General features: G+C 38.3%; 1 protein-coding gene across 1 annotated transcript in view; it reads right to left on the reverse strand.

The window, feature by feature from the left end:
* Positions 1-16,562, reverse strand: part of LOC149287391 (FHF complex subunit HOOK-interacting protein 1A-like) — a 45,460-nt gene extending 28,898 nt beyond the window's left edge. The window contains exons 1-4 of the mRNA XM_089492897.1: positions 16,461-16,562; positions 13,277-13,903; positions 9,941-10,099; positions 6,672-6,758 (exon numbers count right to left, since the gene is read on the reverse strand). Of these exons, the coding sequence (XP_089349023.1) occupies positions 6,672-6,758; positions 9,941-10,099; positions 13,277-13,903; positions 16,461-16,562 (975 nt within the window). The remainder of the gene's footprint in view (positions 1-6,671; positions 6,759-9,940; positions 10,100-13,276; positions 13,904-16,460) is intronic.
* Between the last annotated feature and the right edge of the window lie 682 nt (positions 16,563-17,244).

Raw genomic sequence — 17,244 nt, forward strand, 5'->3', positions numbered from 1 at the left:
TTTGTTTGTTTTTGCACCCAATGCAGTATGGCTTCAGAAATTTCAACTTTCTCTTCCAACCGCAGCAAGCTTCTCAAGTAAGAAGGGTTGAGCTGGTCCTGCATAATGCATAGTCAGATCAGTGACATGAATTTTAAGGACATTTTACTGTGTGTTAAGCTGGGCCAGCTCAGACATTCTTACAGGAAACTTCCACTGGGTTTGAGTCCCATGGAAATAATATTTTTCTCCTTAAGCATGAAGTATGGTGCTGTTTGTAGTAATGTAGGTTAGCATTGAGAAAAACCTAGTTTTAGCTCATTTTGCTCCAATTAACTTACATTATCTGCACACAAGGAGACTGCCCTTGTTGTCAGTCATTTTGTATTTCGGTTGAGTGTCCCTGGGAAACACTCATCTGATTCATTAGTCTATACAGTTTCATTAGATTGTCCAGCTGGGTTGATTAACAGTGAGCCATTCTATTGTTTACCACAGGCAATGCTATAAGGAGTCAGAATGTTTGTTTAGTATAATGTTTTAGTATATGTTTATTAGCCATTTTTAGTATATACATAAAATTGGCTAATATACGTAGAACTACAATTTTTTTTAACAAAAAAAAAAAGAATAAGAAAACAGCACTAGAAATAAAAAATGTTGAGCGTTCCCATTTAATAAAGCAGTAGTGAAGCCAGTGAGTTGAAAAATTCCAACTGTCCAGTAAACCCCTCAGTTTAAGGAATATACCCCATTTAGATTAAAAAGACTATTTTATGGCAGAGAAGCTGAGATCTGTGTTAAAAATGAGGCAAAGTCAGCATATCTACCATAATTAGTATGCTGTCCTAAAGTTCTGCTTCTACCTCCTCTTCACCTATCCTTACAAATTCTACCTGAACTACCTTATCTACATAGTATGTACAAATATGAAGCATTTTTCTAATACACATTCAGTGATCGTTTCAGTCTGGAAATACTATAACATATGCTTATTTGGTGGAAAGTGATGGTTCCAACGTAATCCAACAACACTACATAGAACACAGAAAACTAATAAAAATACTTTTCTCAACAAGCATAAACTAGAATTTGATTCTATTTTATTACAAATAATTTCAGTTTCATAAAATAAATAAATGTAACATGCTATATTATGTCCTTGTAATTGTTGCTTAACAAGCACAAATTTACTGTGTTCAAAGAACATCTACACTGGGAATGAACATAGTAAAATCGTAACAGCACCACTGAGGTATAGCGGCATCATTTTATTACAGAAGCTCAATAACACATTTGGTTGTTTACGGCTAGGGGCTGATTAAGTTAGAGAGAAAGACCCAGACATTGCAGTCTGTGACTGCTGACCACAAGTGCCTGCAGAAATATATAAAAAGGAATCAATGTGCACAGAGGCGTATCTACCGAAAATAGCGCCTATGGCAAGCACTGAAATTGCGCCCCTGTCCAAATATCTAAAACCCATTTATTAGGCCCTGCTTCCCACATTTATATAAATATTAGTCCCTGCTGCCGATATATATAAATATATATATATATAAATATTAGTCCCTGCTGCCGATAGCAGGTATAGATCAACACACAAACCCAGATCAATTCAATTTCACTTGTGATCTCAGCACTGAAGGTATATATCAAATTAACAGAATCAGACATACAAATCCTATATTTGCTGGTATACAATAATAATATATGAAACATAGCATCGCAGGTATAGATCAAATAAATACATGGAAACAGCATTGCAGGTATTAATCAACTGAATAAGACATATTAACCCTGTATTTGCAGGTATACATAAATAATGTATGGAAACATAGCATAGCAGATATGGATCTACAGAATAACACAAAAACCCAGCTTTGCAGGTATAGATCAATTGGAATTCACATAAAAACACGGCATTAAAAGGCATATTTAAAACCCCCTAAATTACAGACATAGATCACAGGTTGCACACCCCAAAGCCAGCCCTGGCGTTCACACTGGCTGCATAGAACCTGACCAGCACCCAAATTACACACACATAAGATTTGCCATCTTTGTCCCCAAATAGCCCAGCACAAGTCAACTTTGTCCCCAAACAGTTCGGCCTGTCCCATCTTTGTCCCATATACACCCTGCCTGTGCCATCTTGGTCCCCGAGGCTCAAACCTCCTGCTAGTGCCATCTTTGCCCTTCCACAATTATACATCTATGATACACACAAACACTTTTACAGGCACTCACTAATTCACACTTTTATTCAGACAACTCATCCACACATTAACTCATGCTCTCCCTCATTCAGACAACTCATCCACACATTAACTCATGCTCTCCCTCATTCAGACCATTCATCCACCCATTAACTCATGCTCTCCCTCATTCAGACAATTCATCCACACATTAACTCATGCTCTCCCTCATTCAGACAATTCAGACAATTCATCCACCCATTAACTCATGCTCTCCCTCATACAGACAATACATTCACATATTAACTCATGCTCTCCCTCATTCACTCAATGCATGCACACATTAATCCACTCTTTACTTATATAACTTTCTAACCCCTCTCCCTCCCTTATCACTCCCTTATCACTTTCTAACCCCTCTCCCTCCCTTATCACTCTCTAACCCCTCTCCCTCCCTTATCACTCTCTAACCCCTCTCCTTCCCTTATCACTCCCTAACCCCTCTCCTTCCCTTATCACTCCCTAACCCCTCTCCCTCTCTTATCACTCCCTAACCCCTCTCCCTCCCTTATCACTCCCTCTTCTGCTTCTGCCTTCTTGTACTGCTGCAGTGCCCGCTGCTTCACTGCTGAGCGCCTTAATATGACGTCATATTTCGGCGCTCAGCACTGAAGCAGAGGGCACCAGCGAGCGGCTTTTAAACGCTGTCTTTTTTTTTTTTTTATGTGGAGGAGAGAGAGAAAAAAAAAAAGACAGCGTTTAAAAGCCTCTCGCTGGTGCCGGAGGAGAATGAGGGGCGCCGAGCGGTTGCTCGACGGCGTTTGAAAGCCGCTCACTGGCGCCCCTTTCAAATGGCGCCTATGGCAGGAGCCATAGGTGCCATACCCTAGATACGCCTCTGAATGTGCAACCATTTTCCTCTATAGACAGTATTTTAATGAGAAGTTAATTAATAATTCCACATGATGGGTCATTTAGTAAATTAAGGTGTTTTTATTTCAGAGGACAGGTTTAAATTTTAGTAGCACTTACATCCTGTTAATCATTTATGTTGTACAAAGAATATTCTTTTGTTTGGTTAATAAAATAGTAATCAAATCTTAATAATGATACATTCATGGAGACTAGGATTTAAGCAAATCAATTAAAACTGGAGGAGAGGTAAACACCAGCTGCCTTGGTTGTCACAAGATAAGTCTTGAGGTCCTGAAAGCTTATGTTACTTTACATATTTTTCCATGTGGTACCAAAAATTTGGTTGGGGAGGGGGTATGAAACCAGATTATTTACACACACACACACACACACACACACACTATATGGACAAACGTATTGGTGCACCTGACCATTACCTGACCTACAGGGACTTTTGATTGCATCCAAAATCCATAGACATTAATATGTAGTTGGTCCCCCCTTGTAGCTATAACAGCTTCCACTCTTCTCGTGATGGCTTTCCACGAGATTTTGGAGAGTTTCTGAGGGGAATTTTTGCCAATTCATCCAGTAGAGCATTTGTGAGATCAGGCACTAATGTTGAACGAGAAGTCCTGACTCAGAATCTCCATTCCAGTTCATCCCAAAGGTGTTTTATGGGATTGAGGTCAGGGCTCTGTGCGGCCAGTCAGGTTCTTCCACACCAAACTCATCCAACCATGTCTTTATGGACCATGCTTTGTGCACTTGGGCACAGTCATGCTGGAATAGAAGAGTCTATCCCAAACTGTTCCCACAAAGTTGGAAGTATAGCTTTGTCCAAATGTTTTGGTATGCTGAAAGGGAAATGTATTTAAAATGCAAGGTCATAAAATGTAATGATCAGGTGTCCCAATACTTTTATATTTATAGATACACTCACTGGCCACTTTATTTGGTACACCTTGCTAGTACCGGGTTGGACCCCTTTTACCATCAGAACTGCCTTCATTCCTCGTGGCTGGAAACATTCCTTATGTCCATAAGGACATGATGGCATCACGCAGTTGCTGCAGATTTGTCGGCTGCTCGTCCATGATGCGAATCTCCTTTTCTACCACATCCCAAAGGTGCTCTATTGGATTGAGATCTGGTGACTGTGGAGTACAATGAACTCATTGTCATGTTCAAGAAGCCAGTTTGAGATGATGTGAGCTTTGTGACAGGGTGCATTATCCTGCTGGAAGTAGCCATCAGAAGATGGGTACACTGTGGTCATAAAGGTATGGACATGCTCAGCAACAATACTCAGTTGGTACTAAGGGGCCCAACGTGTGCCCAGGAAAAGGTCCCCCACACCATTACACCACCAGCCTTTCATGTTGTTCACGCCAAAATCTGAATGTCTCAGCTGGAATCTGTCATCTCAAACCAGTCTGCCCATTCTCTTCTGACCTCTGACATCAACAAGGCATTTTCGTCCACTCAACTGCCGCTCACTGGATAGTTTCTCTTTTTCGGACCATTCTCTGTAAACCCTAGAGATGGTTGTGTGTGAAAGACTTAAATCCCCTTTCTTCTCAATTCTGATGCTTGGTTTGAACTTCAGCAAGCTGTCTTGCACATGTCTACATGCCTAAATGCATTGAGTTGCTGCCATGTGATTGGCTGATTAGCTATTTGTGTTAACAAGCAATTGAACAGGGGTACCTAATAAAGTGGCCAGTGAGTGTGTGTAATATATATATATATATATATATATATCCAGTAACATATGATAGGCATAGATGTCCTGAAAAAGACTCATTTGGCAAACCGGCAGACCCACGAATAAATGAAGTGCTCAGATGGTCAGATTAAGCACACCCTCCAGGGTTTTGGGACATTTAGCCCCTGCAGGGCACACGACATAATTGTGCAACCCGATAGAACATCCGTTATAGGAGATCCCCTTCTGATACATAGAAGATTTGGGCTGCCATCAGCATCACTGGCTCTGAGCTGACAAAGGCTACATAACTGCAGTCTAGTCATCGTACTTATACTATTTGAATGCCTGAACATAAGTTTGGAGATTTGCTTCCTATCACAGCTAACACTAAGGAAAACAGCAAAAGAGAGGCTCTGCAGGATCTGTATAGACCCTGCTGAGGTCTCTGATGATCACCTGTGCTGGTAGATGGAAAGCTCTGCTTCCTCATCTGCACACAGTGAAAAAAATTACAGTTAGATAAAAAGAAATTTAAATTAAAAAGGGGGGAAAGTCCAGTCCAAAGATAAAGTTTCCAAAAAAAAAAAATGAGAAAAGTAAAAAAAAAAATCAATTTCCTGTAATTCCCCCTCCTGTTTTGTTTTACACAAAAGTATATGAAGTTCTATCTAAACAAATGTCATTAAATAGTGCATGCATCTGTACAATAAAGCTTAATGGAAAAATGGAAAAATATTCATATAATTTTTATTTTGCAATTATTTCATATTATGGAACTATATAAATTGTATACAGTGCAGAGTACAGAGTTTGCACATACTTGGTAACATGGATACGTTTGATCAATGTCCTTGAAGCTGTAATTTGTCAAGTAAATAGCTTTTAGTGTACATATTCATTATTGTTATTAACTGAGCATATTACAGTTTATCTAGGCAAAAACAATATTTCAGTGCTTATGGCAACAAATAGTAAGAAAAGTCACGACACCATGCTGTTTTTAATGCACTTGTCACCCTAATGCTAATGAAAAGCCTGAACCATGAAGATATAGTTAATCATAATTAGTAAGTGTCATCATGGGTTTATGAGAAATCCTATAAATGTTGATATTGATGATTTTACGAGTTAGGGGCAAATCTATAGAACAAGGCATTGGAGACAACTCCCTATCCATTACACAATCTAATAAGGAGATACATGATCTAGACAAACATCAGGTTAATGGGAAATGAGATTAAAACAACAGACATACAGACTTTAAAATATATGTGATATATTGATCGTTTTAATTAGGGCGGTTGGAAATAATAGCCCTTTTAATAAGCAGCTGCAAGAACAAAACAGCTTATCTGTATATGAAAAGTGACTTACATGAGGGCTATCCAGATATATTCCTTTGTCCTTAGCACACAAAGAGCACACATAAGTCAACAGTATTAACCAGTATTTAATTTCCTAACAGCATTAAACCAATGGTAGAGTGGCAAATTTGTACGCATTCTTAAAGACCACGAAGAGTTAATCTACCTTCAGCTCAATATGATATACCTCTCACCCGCTTGTTCATACTGTCATATTCAACTTGAGTATTGATGACAATTTGGACATTTGTTCTCAAAAATATACAATGAATTTGGAAAAAAAGTTATTTAAGTTTGTTAATGTTAACAAAGAGAATACAAGATTGGGTCAAGGTTGGGCGTATCACGGGAGATGGAATGAAATAAGAAAGTGGAGAAACAAAAGTGACCAGAGTGTAGCTGAATGGATTAAGAAATCCACTAGAAAATCTAGATTCATGTCAATCTGCCTACAATGCACGTATGATCACTGTACAATCCATAATGACAAAAAAGAGAACTGACCTTATGCAATGCTGGAGCCATCACCGGTAACAGAAAGCCATGATAAATGTAGTCTACAAGTTGGGCACGTATAAGAGGATGAGCCACCTAAATATTAAATTAAACATCATTAAACTAATAAAACGGTTCTGTGAAATATAGTATCCACATCATAAACTGTTCCACTAAATTTCGGGTATAGACAGCATTAAGAAATCATGCATTTACATCAATGAAACTAAAGAGGCGTAATGATGTTCCATTATTCACAAGCCATGTGAGCAGGTGTGATGGACGTGTGAGTGCTGGGATGGTACTCTTTATTACTACATCAGACCGACAGACAGCAGAAACTTTAATTATGTGTAACTGAATAATAATGGAGACGGTATCTTCACAGGGAAGTATAATATCAATAGAACAAGACAGAATAAAATTAGAATAATTAGATAGATGTTATTTTTCCCAGAATGGGAAAGTATTACTTAACAATATTTACTAACATGACATCATTGCTATTAAAAATATCCCTGATCAGATTAGGACTATTAAGGATGTCCCTGATTGGATTAAGACTATTTTTGCAAAGGCCAAATATAAAATAGACAGTAATGCATACAATTACGAGCCGGGTGAATTCAGGAGATGGCAACATCCCATGTAGCGATATAATAGAACTCAAACACAGTTAATCCCTAAAAAAATACACTCAAAAAAGGTGTGACCTACAAGGCAAAGCAAACATAAAAAATAATAATAACTAGTATTTAGATAGCACCTTTCTCCCAGCAGGACTCAAAGCGCTTTCTTTTAGAGCACACTCTGGGACGACCCTGATTATAAGACGACCCCCCAAAATCTAAATATTAATTTAGGGAAAAAACAAAAAGCCTGAATATAAGACTACCCTATAGGAAAATAAGTTTTACTGGTAAATATTAATTCATGTAAACAATTTTTTCATATTTAATAAAAGCTATGATTGAGAAAAATATATGTTTTTTTATTTCCTTTTATTTGCCAACCTGCCCCCCCCCCAGTTATGCATATCTGCCCGCAGGGTTGCCACTCTGCCCCCAGAAATGCCTTATACCCCCTATGTATATGTATAGTGGGTTAAAAGGCATATCATGGGGCAGAGTGGCATATAGGGGGTTAAAAGGCATTTCTGGCGGTATATATATATATATATATAACTGCTAACAGCAATCACACTCCTATCAACCCAAGGCAGCCAGTACATGCTGCAACCTGGGGATGAAAGGAGTGTGAGTACAGCCTCCCTATGCCATGCTACCACCACTACCCCCCTTACACATCCATGCTATCACACACACACTCATTCACAAACATTTAAATACTCATTCATTCCATTTATCACACATACTTCACACATTAATCACAAAAACCCTCCCCCACACCCTTACCTGAACTGCAGATCTCTCACGCGCAGACTTCTGCAGGGGCCCGGCTGTGCGAGCAACTTCTCTGGCCCCGCCCCCAGAGGAAGGAGGGGGGAGGCAGAGTTATGTGACACTCTAGCTTCCTGTTCTCCTGCCGCTGGTAGAAGAGACGCTGCTCGCGACCAAAGCACCGGTAAGCAGCCTGGCCCCAGCGGAAGTCTGATTAGAAGACGACCTTGATTATAAGACGAGGGGTATTTTTCAGAGCATTTGCTCTGAAAAAAAACCTCGTCTTATAATCGAGCAAATACGGTAATTGATATTATTAGACCAAGTTGAAACATGTTCATGGTTGACCTTTTGTTGCAGATGCAGTATAATAACTAATTTATATGTCCCTAGCTCTCCTAAAGTTACTTGTGCCTCCTTTGGAAGTTGCTCGGACATATGAGCTTCCAGCGAGGAAGTGGAATATACTGTATCAATGGGGAGAATAATCGTGTAAATCAGGTAAAGGTAGGAGCCCTAGGAAGCTGAGCATTTGGAAAGGCTTATTTCCCTTAATATATGCTTTCCTTAGTATTTAACCAGTTAGAAGAAACATCCCTACTAATTACTTTGACATAAATAAAATGCCAAGTACACCTTGTTGCTATATAGGAATATAAAAAAAGCATGATTAAGACAGATTCATGAAGTATCTATTTTTAAATGATATTGGTGGTAGAATGTGTACATAGAATTCTACACACGAAAAATGCTAGTGATGGAAATAATAATTGTTCCAAAAAAACAAAAAACTTAATATTAGAAAGGGGACCTTATAAAAGAAAGGTCAACATTATGTATGTAGGAAAGGTGAATAACATGCAGTAATGTGCCAACCTTAGAGAGTTGTTCAGTGTAAGCTGTTAGGTTTGTGGCCCTTGGGGTTTTTTTTACCCATACATTAACCTGTTTCAAAAATTTAAGTGGCCTTGTTATTCAAATCTTGATTTTTACAGCCCTGCTCTCAGACATCTGCTTTAGATGAGATCCAGTTTGCGACATCATACAGACAGCGATACTGACCTCGAATATTCTGCTATGTACACACAACAGTAAAAGTGCTAAATGCACTTCAGTGTTGCTCATCATTGTAAATTCTAAATACCCCTTAAGGAAATTCAATTTCACAACAGAACTATTCATTTCACTGCAACCTTCAAACGTTCTTTAACATGCAGAGGAAGACAGCGTGCTAATAAAACTATTAGACATATCGTTTTAAACTTAACATATAATGTGAAATAACTTACCATCAATTATGAAATAGCCTCAGAATTTAGAGTCAATTATTTTTCTAAGTAATAAAAAATGCCACAAAACACTGCAAGAAATATTAAAAGGGCCACGTCGGTCCTGTATGTTTAACGTGAAAGGACATTTCTATGGCAATGTAATTCTGTGTCTAATTGCTTGAATTATCGCTATACATTGTTATTTATTAAAAAAAAACAAAAAACTGGCATTATTATTTATATCTCTTTTGCTTTTTTTTTTCTGGAACTGCTCGGTACAATGAGTCAAAGAACCACTACCATATGAGACTTAGGGTTCATTGAGAGTCGGTGGCACAACAAGCAGGAGGTTGGTGGAACTAGATGGGGAAAGGGCATGATGAGGTGCCACTCCATGGACCTGAACCTATGCATTTATAATAAAATCCATTTGTAGTCCTATATGATGACATATCACTAAAATATGATCAAGTATAACAGTCACCTCAGCCGCATGGCTTCACAAGGTTAATATCTTGGAGTATCTGCAGCAGCTGCCAGTTCTACTCCATTGGTGTAGTGCCAGTGATACATTCTCATAAAGCAGGAATACGTTTAAAGTACTAGCCTGTATGACTGCATTGCAGAATTCCAGCGAATTCAGAAACTGAATGAGTGCCGGTATCTGAAGCCAATCCTCCTTAACTAGACAGTGCCATTCCTCTCCTCTGGCAACCAGCTTCGTAGGCAAGGTGGAATATAGGCCACTTAGTCCTGTTGCTAGCACCTGTGAACAGTACGACAGCACAAAGATTAGTTTTAGATTTAAGTAACAGTAATAATACATTTCAGAATATATTTAGATTAGAACACATATTTAAAGAGTTACAAAAAGTACACATTTATTTCCAAACACAAAGGGAAAGTTGTGTGCTCTTTCATAAAAGTAATAAGGTTATACATCTAAGATTTAATAGTTTGCATGTATACAGAATAAACTGGTATATTCCTGTCTGTTAAACAAGTACAGCATGATCAGGACTGTCCCGCATAAATCTGGAGACTTCAGAGGTACAAGACACATAGTTTGGATAACTGGGAAAGCCACTTTAAATGTGATTCCTGCATAAAATCAATAATTCAGGCAGCACTCCATTTCAATGTAGGCTTTATTGTCCGAGACCGCAGCTTGGAATTAAAACTATAGAAATTCCCATCATTACCAAATAGTGCAACTTATTAATTTGGATGAGGCAATGATTCTCTGTCAAAGATGGATATTTCTTTCTTACTTATGCATGAAACCGCTGGGCAGAATAGTAAGTTGTTGCAATAATCGTGTTCGGTGTGAGTAATTACACCAAGCTGTAATGTAAAAGTAGATCTCCATCTACAGTATTAGCATATTTAATATAAAACTGCTCCTATAAAAATGTGTTTGCTAATTTACGGTTTTAATGAAATCTATATTATAGGTACTTTCAATCTTAATCAAGGGCATTTAATCTTTTTTTTTTTTTCTGTAGTTTTCCTTTTTTTATTTATTTAGTAAAAAAAAACCCCTACTGACATTTTAAAGAAGAGAAGTTTAAAAGAGCAGTAATGTTCGTAAAGGAGCAGTAATGTTCAGAATGTTTTAACAGACACAATGATCCTTCCTCAATAAAATGAGCATTCAAACCATACTATGAGGGTTTAGCCCAAGTCCAATAATGAGCCCCATAGGCATACCTGGGAACCCTCCGGGTTTGACCCGGAGATCTCCAGGTGAAGCACCGCTTCTCCAGTTCAACACCCGAATCCTCCGGGTCGCGGTAGCGGGGTCTTGGCATGCCCTGCTCCCCGCCCATTTCCCCTTTAAATAAGGTGTTTTTTTTCCACGATGTCAGCTGGAACGTCCACGGACATCAGCGGGAATGCCCTCAACATAATCGAGAATGCCCCCGACGTCATTGGGACTGCCCACTGATGGCAGCGGTACCCCCCCACCAACGGCGCAAACATCAAGGGATGGCTCCAGGTAGGCGGAGCTCAGAAGTTACCAGGTATGCCCATAGGCTCCTATTGGGCACAAAAGCACATTTGTCTTCCGTACCGGCCAGTGTACCAAACAAAATGTGCCCTTTTGACAATTGGCTGATTATGTTATCAAACAATGCACTTATTAACATAACAAAGGTCCTCAACCAGGAAAGGGGACTATTTACAAAATATATTAATACATATTATGTTAACATAGTCATAAACTAAAAACTGTAAATTTTTGTGTACATTGTTCAAGTTAGCTATTTATCAATGCTTATCTACTCACATATGGTGATATATGACCTAATGAGTAATTAAGATGTTTTAAATAGACTCCTCCTTGGTTTTATTGTCGGTATATAAATGTCTCCACTTTGAGTGTACCTGAACCATGTGATATCACCTTGGTTCCTAGAGATGTAGGTATTCCAAAAGCTAAATACTGTTTCCAAAAATACAAGGTAAGGTTTATTTTTGGCTGCTGGCAATAAAATGACACTTACACAATTGTTTTTTTTGGGGGTTTTTTTTTTACTGATGAGAGGATACATGTTTGAAAGTTTCCATGTAACTAAGTCAACAACTGAAGAACAAAGTATCCGAGTCACTGAAATACATGGATATTGGGGGAAAAGTGTTATCTCTATTTGGGACAATGCAAAAAATATATAGTTGCTCGCTGTTGGTGTCAGGGACATGTGCAGGTAGGGATAACTGCATTGTTTTGACTATAGCTCAATTGAGCTTATAGGCATACCTGGGAGCCTTCCGAGGTTTGCCCACCACTACTCCCGGTCACTAAGGAGAAACTCAAGGCATGCCCCACTCCCCGACCATTTCCCCATGAAAAAAAATATTGTGTTGTCCCGCAACATTGGCTAGGCCGACGTGGGACTGCCCGCGATTTTAAGTGGGGGCTCCAGGTAGTGTGAGCCAAAAAGTTTGCAGGCATGCCTATAGGTTATTTGAAAACATCAGAAATGTGTCAGGGGCAAAAAGATGAAAGAATGAATTAATAAGGGTAATTTTAGAGGAACAGTCATTATTTACACAACTGCTCCATTTTCAGTACATGTGGCTACACATTACATGCTTATGATCACGCAGAGTGCATCCTGGGAATATCCAGCTGTCAGCCACGCACTGCAGAACCTGAAAACTGGAGACTGTGTGATTTTATTTTAGATTTAAAAATCTGAAGACCATAAATTTAGATGCCGTTATACAGGATTGTAAGAGAGCAAATCCCTAACTGCAATACACTTCTTGCAAGACATGATTTAGCTCATTAACATGGATATGGTGCATTCATCAGATTTTATTATTATTCTGTTCATAAACTGTCACCAAGATTTATAGCATTGCTATAAATGCTACAGGCCACCAGGTATGCACATGTCAATATATGTGCCTAATGGAGTTTCTTAAACTCTATGGCTAAGTAGACAATATCTAAATGTATAGGGCTACATACCAATAAAAGCTTTGTTAGGCACATAGACTATCATAATTGTATTATATAATAGGACATGGGGGATTTTTATATGCTATAGCATTTGAAAAGTCCTGTTCAGTCTACATCCTGTAGGTAATCTAAATGTTTGCAAAAGTTTACCTATCACCTATAATCTAAAAGGTCTATAATTCTTAATCACTGACATCATCTATGGGAAATAATTCTGTCCCTAATCTGTCCTTATGCTTATATGTGATTGTTGTACCGTAGATTACTAAACAATGGCTGAAGAAAATGCTCAGATGCTCTTTATAAATGAAAAAGCATACTGAATGTATATTGTGATACGAACAAGCTCTTCTCTGTATCATCAAATACAATCAAGATTTATTTTTCGGAGAGACAATTCTCCAACTGTAGAAGGTCACAGAAACAGTTTCACAGTTAAGGCCATACAATGCACTCAAAACAAAAAAAACTTACCGGGCAGAAGTATGTGGTCTCCACTATATGTTTAGCAACAACATTATTTTCAGCTGACAGAGACATGATAAAAAGCAAGGCATCCCGTGCCTGCTGCCCTACTGTTCCCTCTCGATGTATGAATGGTATCAGCAGGGAAAAGATAAGGAAGTTGGCTGCTCCTTGATCTTCACTAGTGTGGAAGAAGAGTTCCAAGATAGATGGATCTTTGGCAAGGATCGAACACAACTGGTTGAGAAGAACAACAAGCTCCATCTCCACACTTGGGGTTGATGTCCCAGAGCAGGCACTGAGCAGCATCATTAGTGGCTTCAAGATGGGCTTATGATGTAGCAATGGTTGGTGAGACTGAGTAACAAGTAATTCGTACATCTTCAACTGTTCAAATTTTGTCTCGTCATTGAATTCTCTCCTTAGACTCCACAGAAATAGTTTCTCCATAATATTCTCAGAGACCACAAACTCCAAGATGGGACCCATTGCTTCATCTTTCACTTGCTCTTCAATCAATAGTAGCAGCATGTGTTCCACATAATTTTGTACAGCACTGACTTCGTCTGGAGTGATATCTCCAAATTTGACTTGAACATTCTTAAAAGGATCATGTTTCTCTAAAATCCGTTGTACCTAAAAGAAAAGTTAAACAACATAGATATTTAATATTCAGTTAAATTCCAAATAAATTATCAATTTTGGCATTGTATCACTAAAAAAGTTGAGTATATTTGGTGTCAGTTGGCTTATGCTTGTAGGGTATCATATATTAAGTTTGGCAATACTACACCAACAATTATTCATTTTTAGAGGTTGGGAAAAAACAACTGTGCATATTAATGTACATTATATGTTAAAATCCAAGTGTGTGAACTCCAGATGCACATCCTGAATTACACAATTGAATTTCCAAAGAGAAATCTCAAGAAGTCTAGTAAAGAAATAAAGGAAAATTACAGTTATGAAAAACTGAACCACAATATAAAAGGGCCATTAGGAGGGCTTGTCTTCTAGGACATTTAGGTGTTATATCGTACAGGTTAGCCAACAGTTATGATGTTAAAGCTCATGAGGAACTTTCTCATTTCTTCAATGTGATCACTGTTCTCATCCGTTAAGCTTTCTTAAATCCCTAAGGATTTCAATGCAGTTCTGTAGCGAAAGGTAACTGCAATTTATAGCTTTTTGACAGCTGTCAATGGAATTTGCATTGAACCAAAAAGGACCTGGTAATTGGCCTTGCTGAAATCTACATGTTCTCCTTAAGTTGAAGGACAATCGACTTTGCCACTGCCCAAGGTTACTGTTGTGGTTGCCTTCTTGTTTTCATAGTTATCATTGTTTTGATAATTGTTCTTGAAGGTGGAGGTTGTTTTAAATGCTAGGTGGCTGAGCTAAATATTGCTTGGCATAGCACTATATATCCCTTTTATTCAAAGGGCCATAAGAGTATTGTGTATTTATGTCTGTAAAATTAGCACAGGAGCCAAAACACCTATTGTTAAAATTCCTGTTACCATAAGGTATAGAAAGCCACGCTTGGCAATCGTTTGCTAATTCAGTTGTGTAACAATAGGTATGGGTTTTCTTTTTCTACCTGTGTTTTATTTCCTGTAACATATTAAGGCATTGCTGGATTGCAGGGTAAGAAGAGCGGATAAAACTGTTCCTGATCCATATTTGTTAACATTGCCAATTGGTCTTTTTGTTCTGTTTGAATAATTGATGACTTGTTTGTATGCTCCTACACATGGTTAGCAGGAAATACAATCATAGATTGCTTTTAACATCACTTTGGCTGATTCTGCAAGTAGCTGGATGTGAAGGAGCAGGTGCGAGAGTTTTGATGGCCTGCGATGAAATACATCACATTAATCCAATGTCATAGAAAAGTAGGGCACTGGAATAGAGACAGAGGGCTTGCTGTGTTTGAACACTATTATGTTGCTTATTGCTGATACCATATGCCAACACCACATAAAGCTGACAACATTGAAAAGGAAAGAAGTCGATCTCGCAGTGGAAAAGTTTCATTTTAGTCTAGTGGTGACTGATTGGTCACATTTATAGCTTCATTTAAGATTTTATTTTATTATTTAATTTAAATTGAATTGAAACTACTATTAGCATAAACATATACAATGTGTGGCTTAATCTATGAGAATAGAGTCCTCTGCAAGCAGCTTTGACCTTTGCCACTGATAAGGGCTACAACACCTGCCGCAATGTTCAGAGCATCTCAGCTGTTGCCCTTAACTCAGCCACCCTGGTTTGGGTTAATTTACATTGTAAAGCTTTGTGATGAAGTGCTAAAGGTGAATTGTAACCTACAGATAAAGTTAAGCAAACTAGGCAGCCAACTAATGCAGAGAGGAGGGGATTGGGCTCATCCAGTCGGAAGGAGAAGGAGATCCCCATAACATGATGCACAGTACACTGGGAACCAGAGAGCAATGCCTGATGACACAGATGCCGAATCTTTTTTTTTTAATAAATTACTGGTATCTGTTAAAGTAAACAAGTAGGTGTAAAACTATGAACTTAAAAAAACACCATCTTTGCACTAAAACATATTTTGGGGGGTATTTCATCAGCAGCAGAATTATAACCTTTGGTATGTGTCTACTTAGTGTACTTCAAGGCTGTTCATTCTGAATCATGGAACTAAATTATTATCCATCTTAACTTAAACAGTTTAAGTTTCATCCATAAACTTAAACTGTAAGTAATTTATTAACATGCAGCCATTCTATTTAGTAAGGTATTTATGTTGAACACTGCTCTAGGCCTGACCTAGTTCAGTGCCCCAGCCAACCCAGGTAGGGCGAGACTGGGGATGACCAGGTGGCCCTGGCACTTTAAGGTCAGCGGCCACGTGATGAGATAAGTGCAGCTGACAGCTGGATATACACGGCCGCACTCTATATACATACTCTTATATTAAGGCACTTTAAATGCAAGCAGTCAGCTCCACCCACTGTTTACGATACCACTATACTGTTCTATCTATGTAAACCTTTAGAACATGGTGTACTTTGTACTAGATTGTTTATCAAGAGCCCACATGGACTATTCTGCATTCAAGTTTCTTCTTGATTACCATAATTTTGCTATATCTAGAAAAAAAAAATTTTGTTAATTTGTACGTGTAACCAGAAGAATAAAAGTAATTTATGGAATACCGTATTACCTGAATCCAGTGGTTCTTGAAGACTATTGTGCATGTCTCTGGATCCACTCCCTGCAGATTCAGGCTCCGACGCTTCCGGGTGGAACTAGCCGTCTGAGCCATTGTCTCTCCTACTCAGGAGGTTCTGGTTTTCAAGTCATGTCCAATTGTTTCAGGAATGTTCTTCTCTCCTCTTTACGTCATTATCCATTGAAGGGAATTTTCACAGAAGTTTTCACTCTAACGATACCTGCATTTGTAAACCAAGGAAAGGTTAGACGTATCATGAAAGGGTTTCGTTCCTATCCCATGTTAGTGCAGAATATTGATTTGTGCTTACTCATGAAGACCTTGGGGCAATAGAATGCAAACAACAAGTTACCAGGCAACCATGCATTTCCATGTATAGCACTAATAGCTCACACTGATATATGAGCGACAAACCGGTGCATTTACATAAAATGTTTTCAAGCAATCGCTTAGTTCAAGGAACAAGCCGAGATAATAGTCTATGCGCATGCAATGCCCAACCAGGTCATAAATTAATGATATGATTTGAAAAGCCAAGCAGAAATATTTTAATTAAAAAAAAGACTGATTTTAGAGAGCCAATACATATAATTTTAATCAATACTACAAGCAAAAAAACCACAAATTCCTCCAGAAGTGGCCACCTGTAAGTGTTACGTAATCATAAGTTTCTAAGTATAGTTAATTCTGATGGTGGATAAAATGGAATTTGTTTTACTTCTGCATATCCCAAAAGTTCCCTCTTTCCTCCACTAATGTTACCTTTTTCTAAGAA

This window comes from Sceloporus occidentalis, unplaced genomic scaffold, assembly GCF_023333645.1.
Source record: "Sceloporus occidentalis isolate IW3139 unplaced genomic scaffold, rSceOcc1.0.p SCAF_61, whole genome shotgun sequence".
NCBI classification, from domain to species: Eukaryota; Metazoa; Chordata; class Lepidosauria; order Squamata; family Phrynosomatidae; genus Sceloporus; species Sceloporus occidentalis.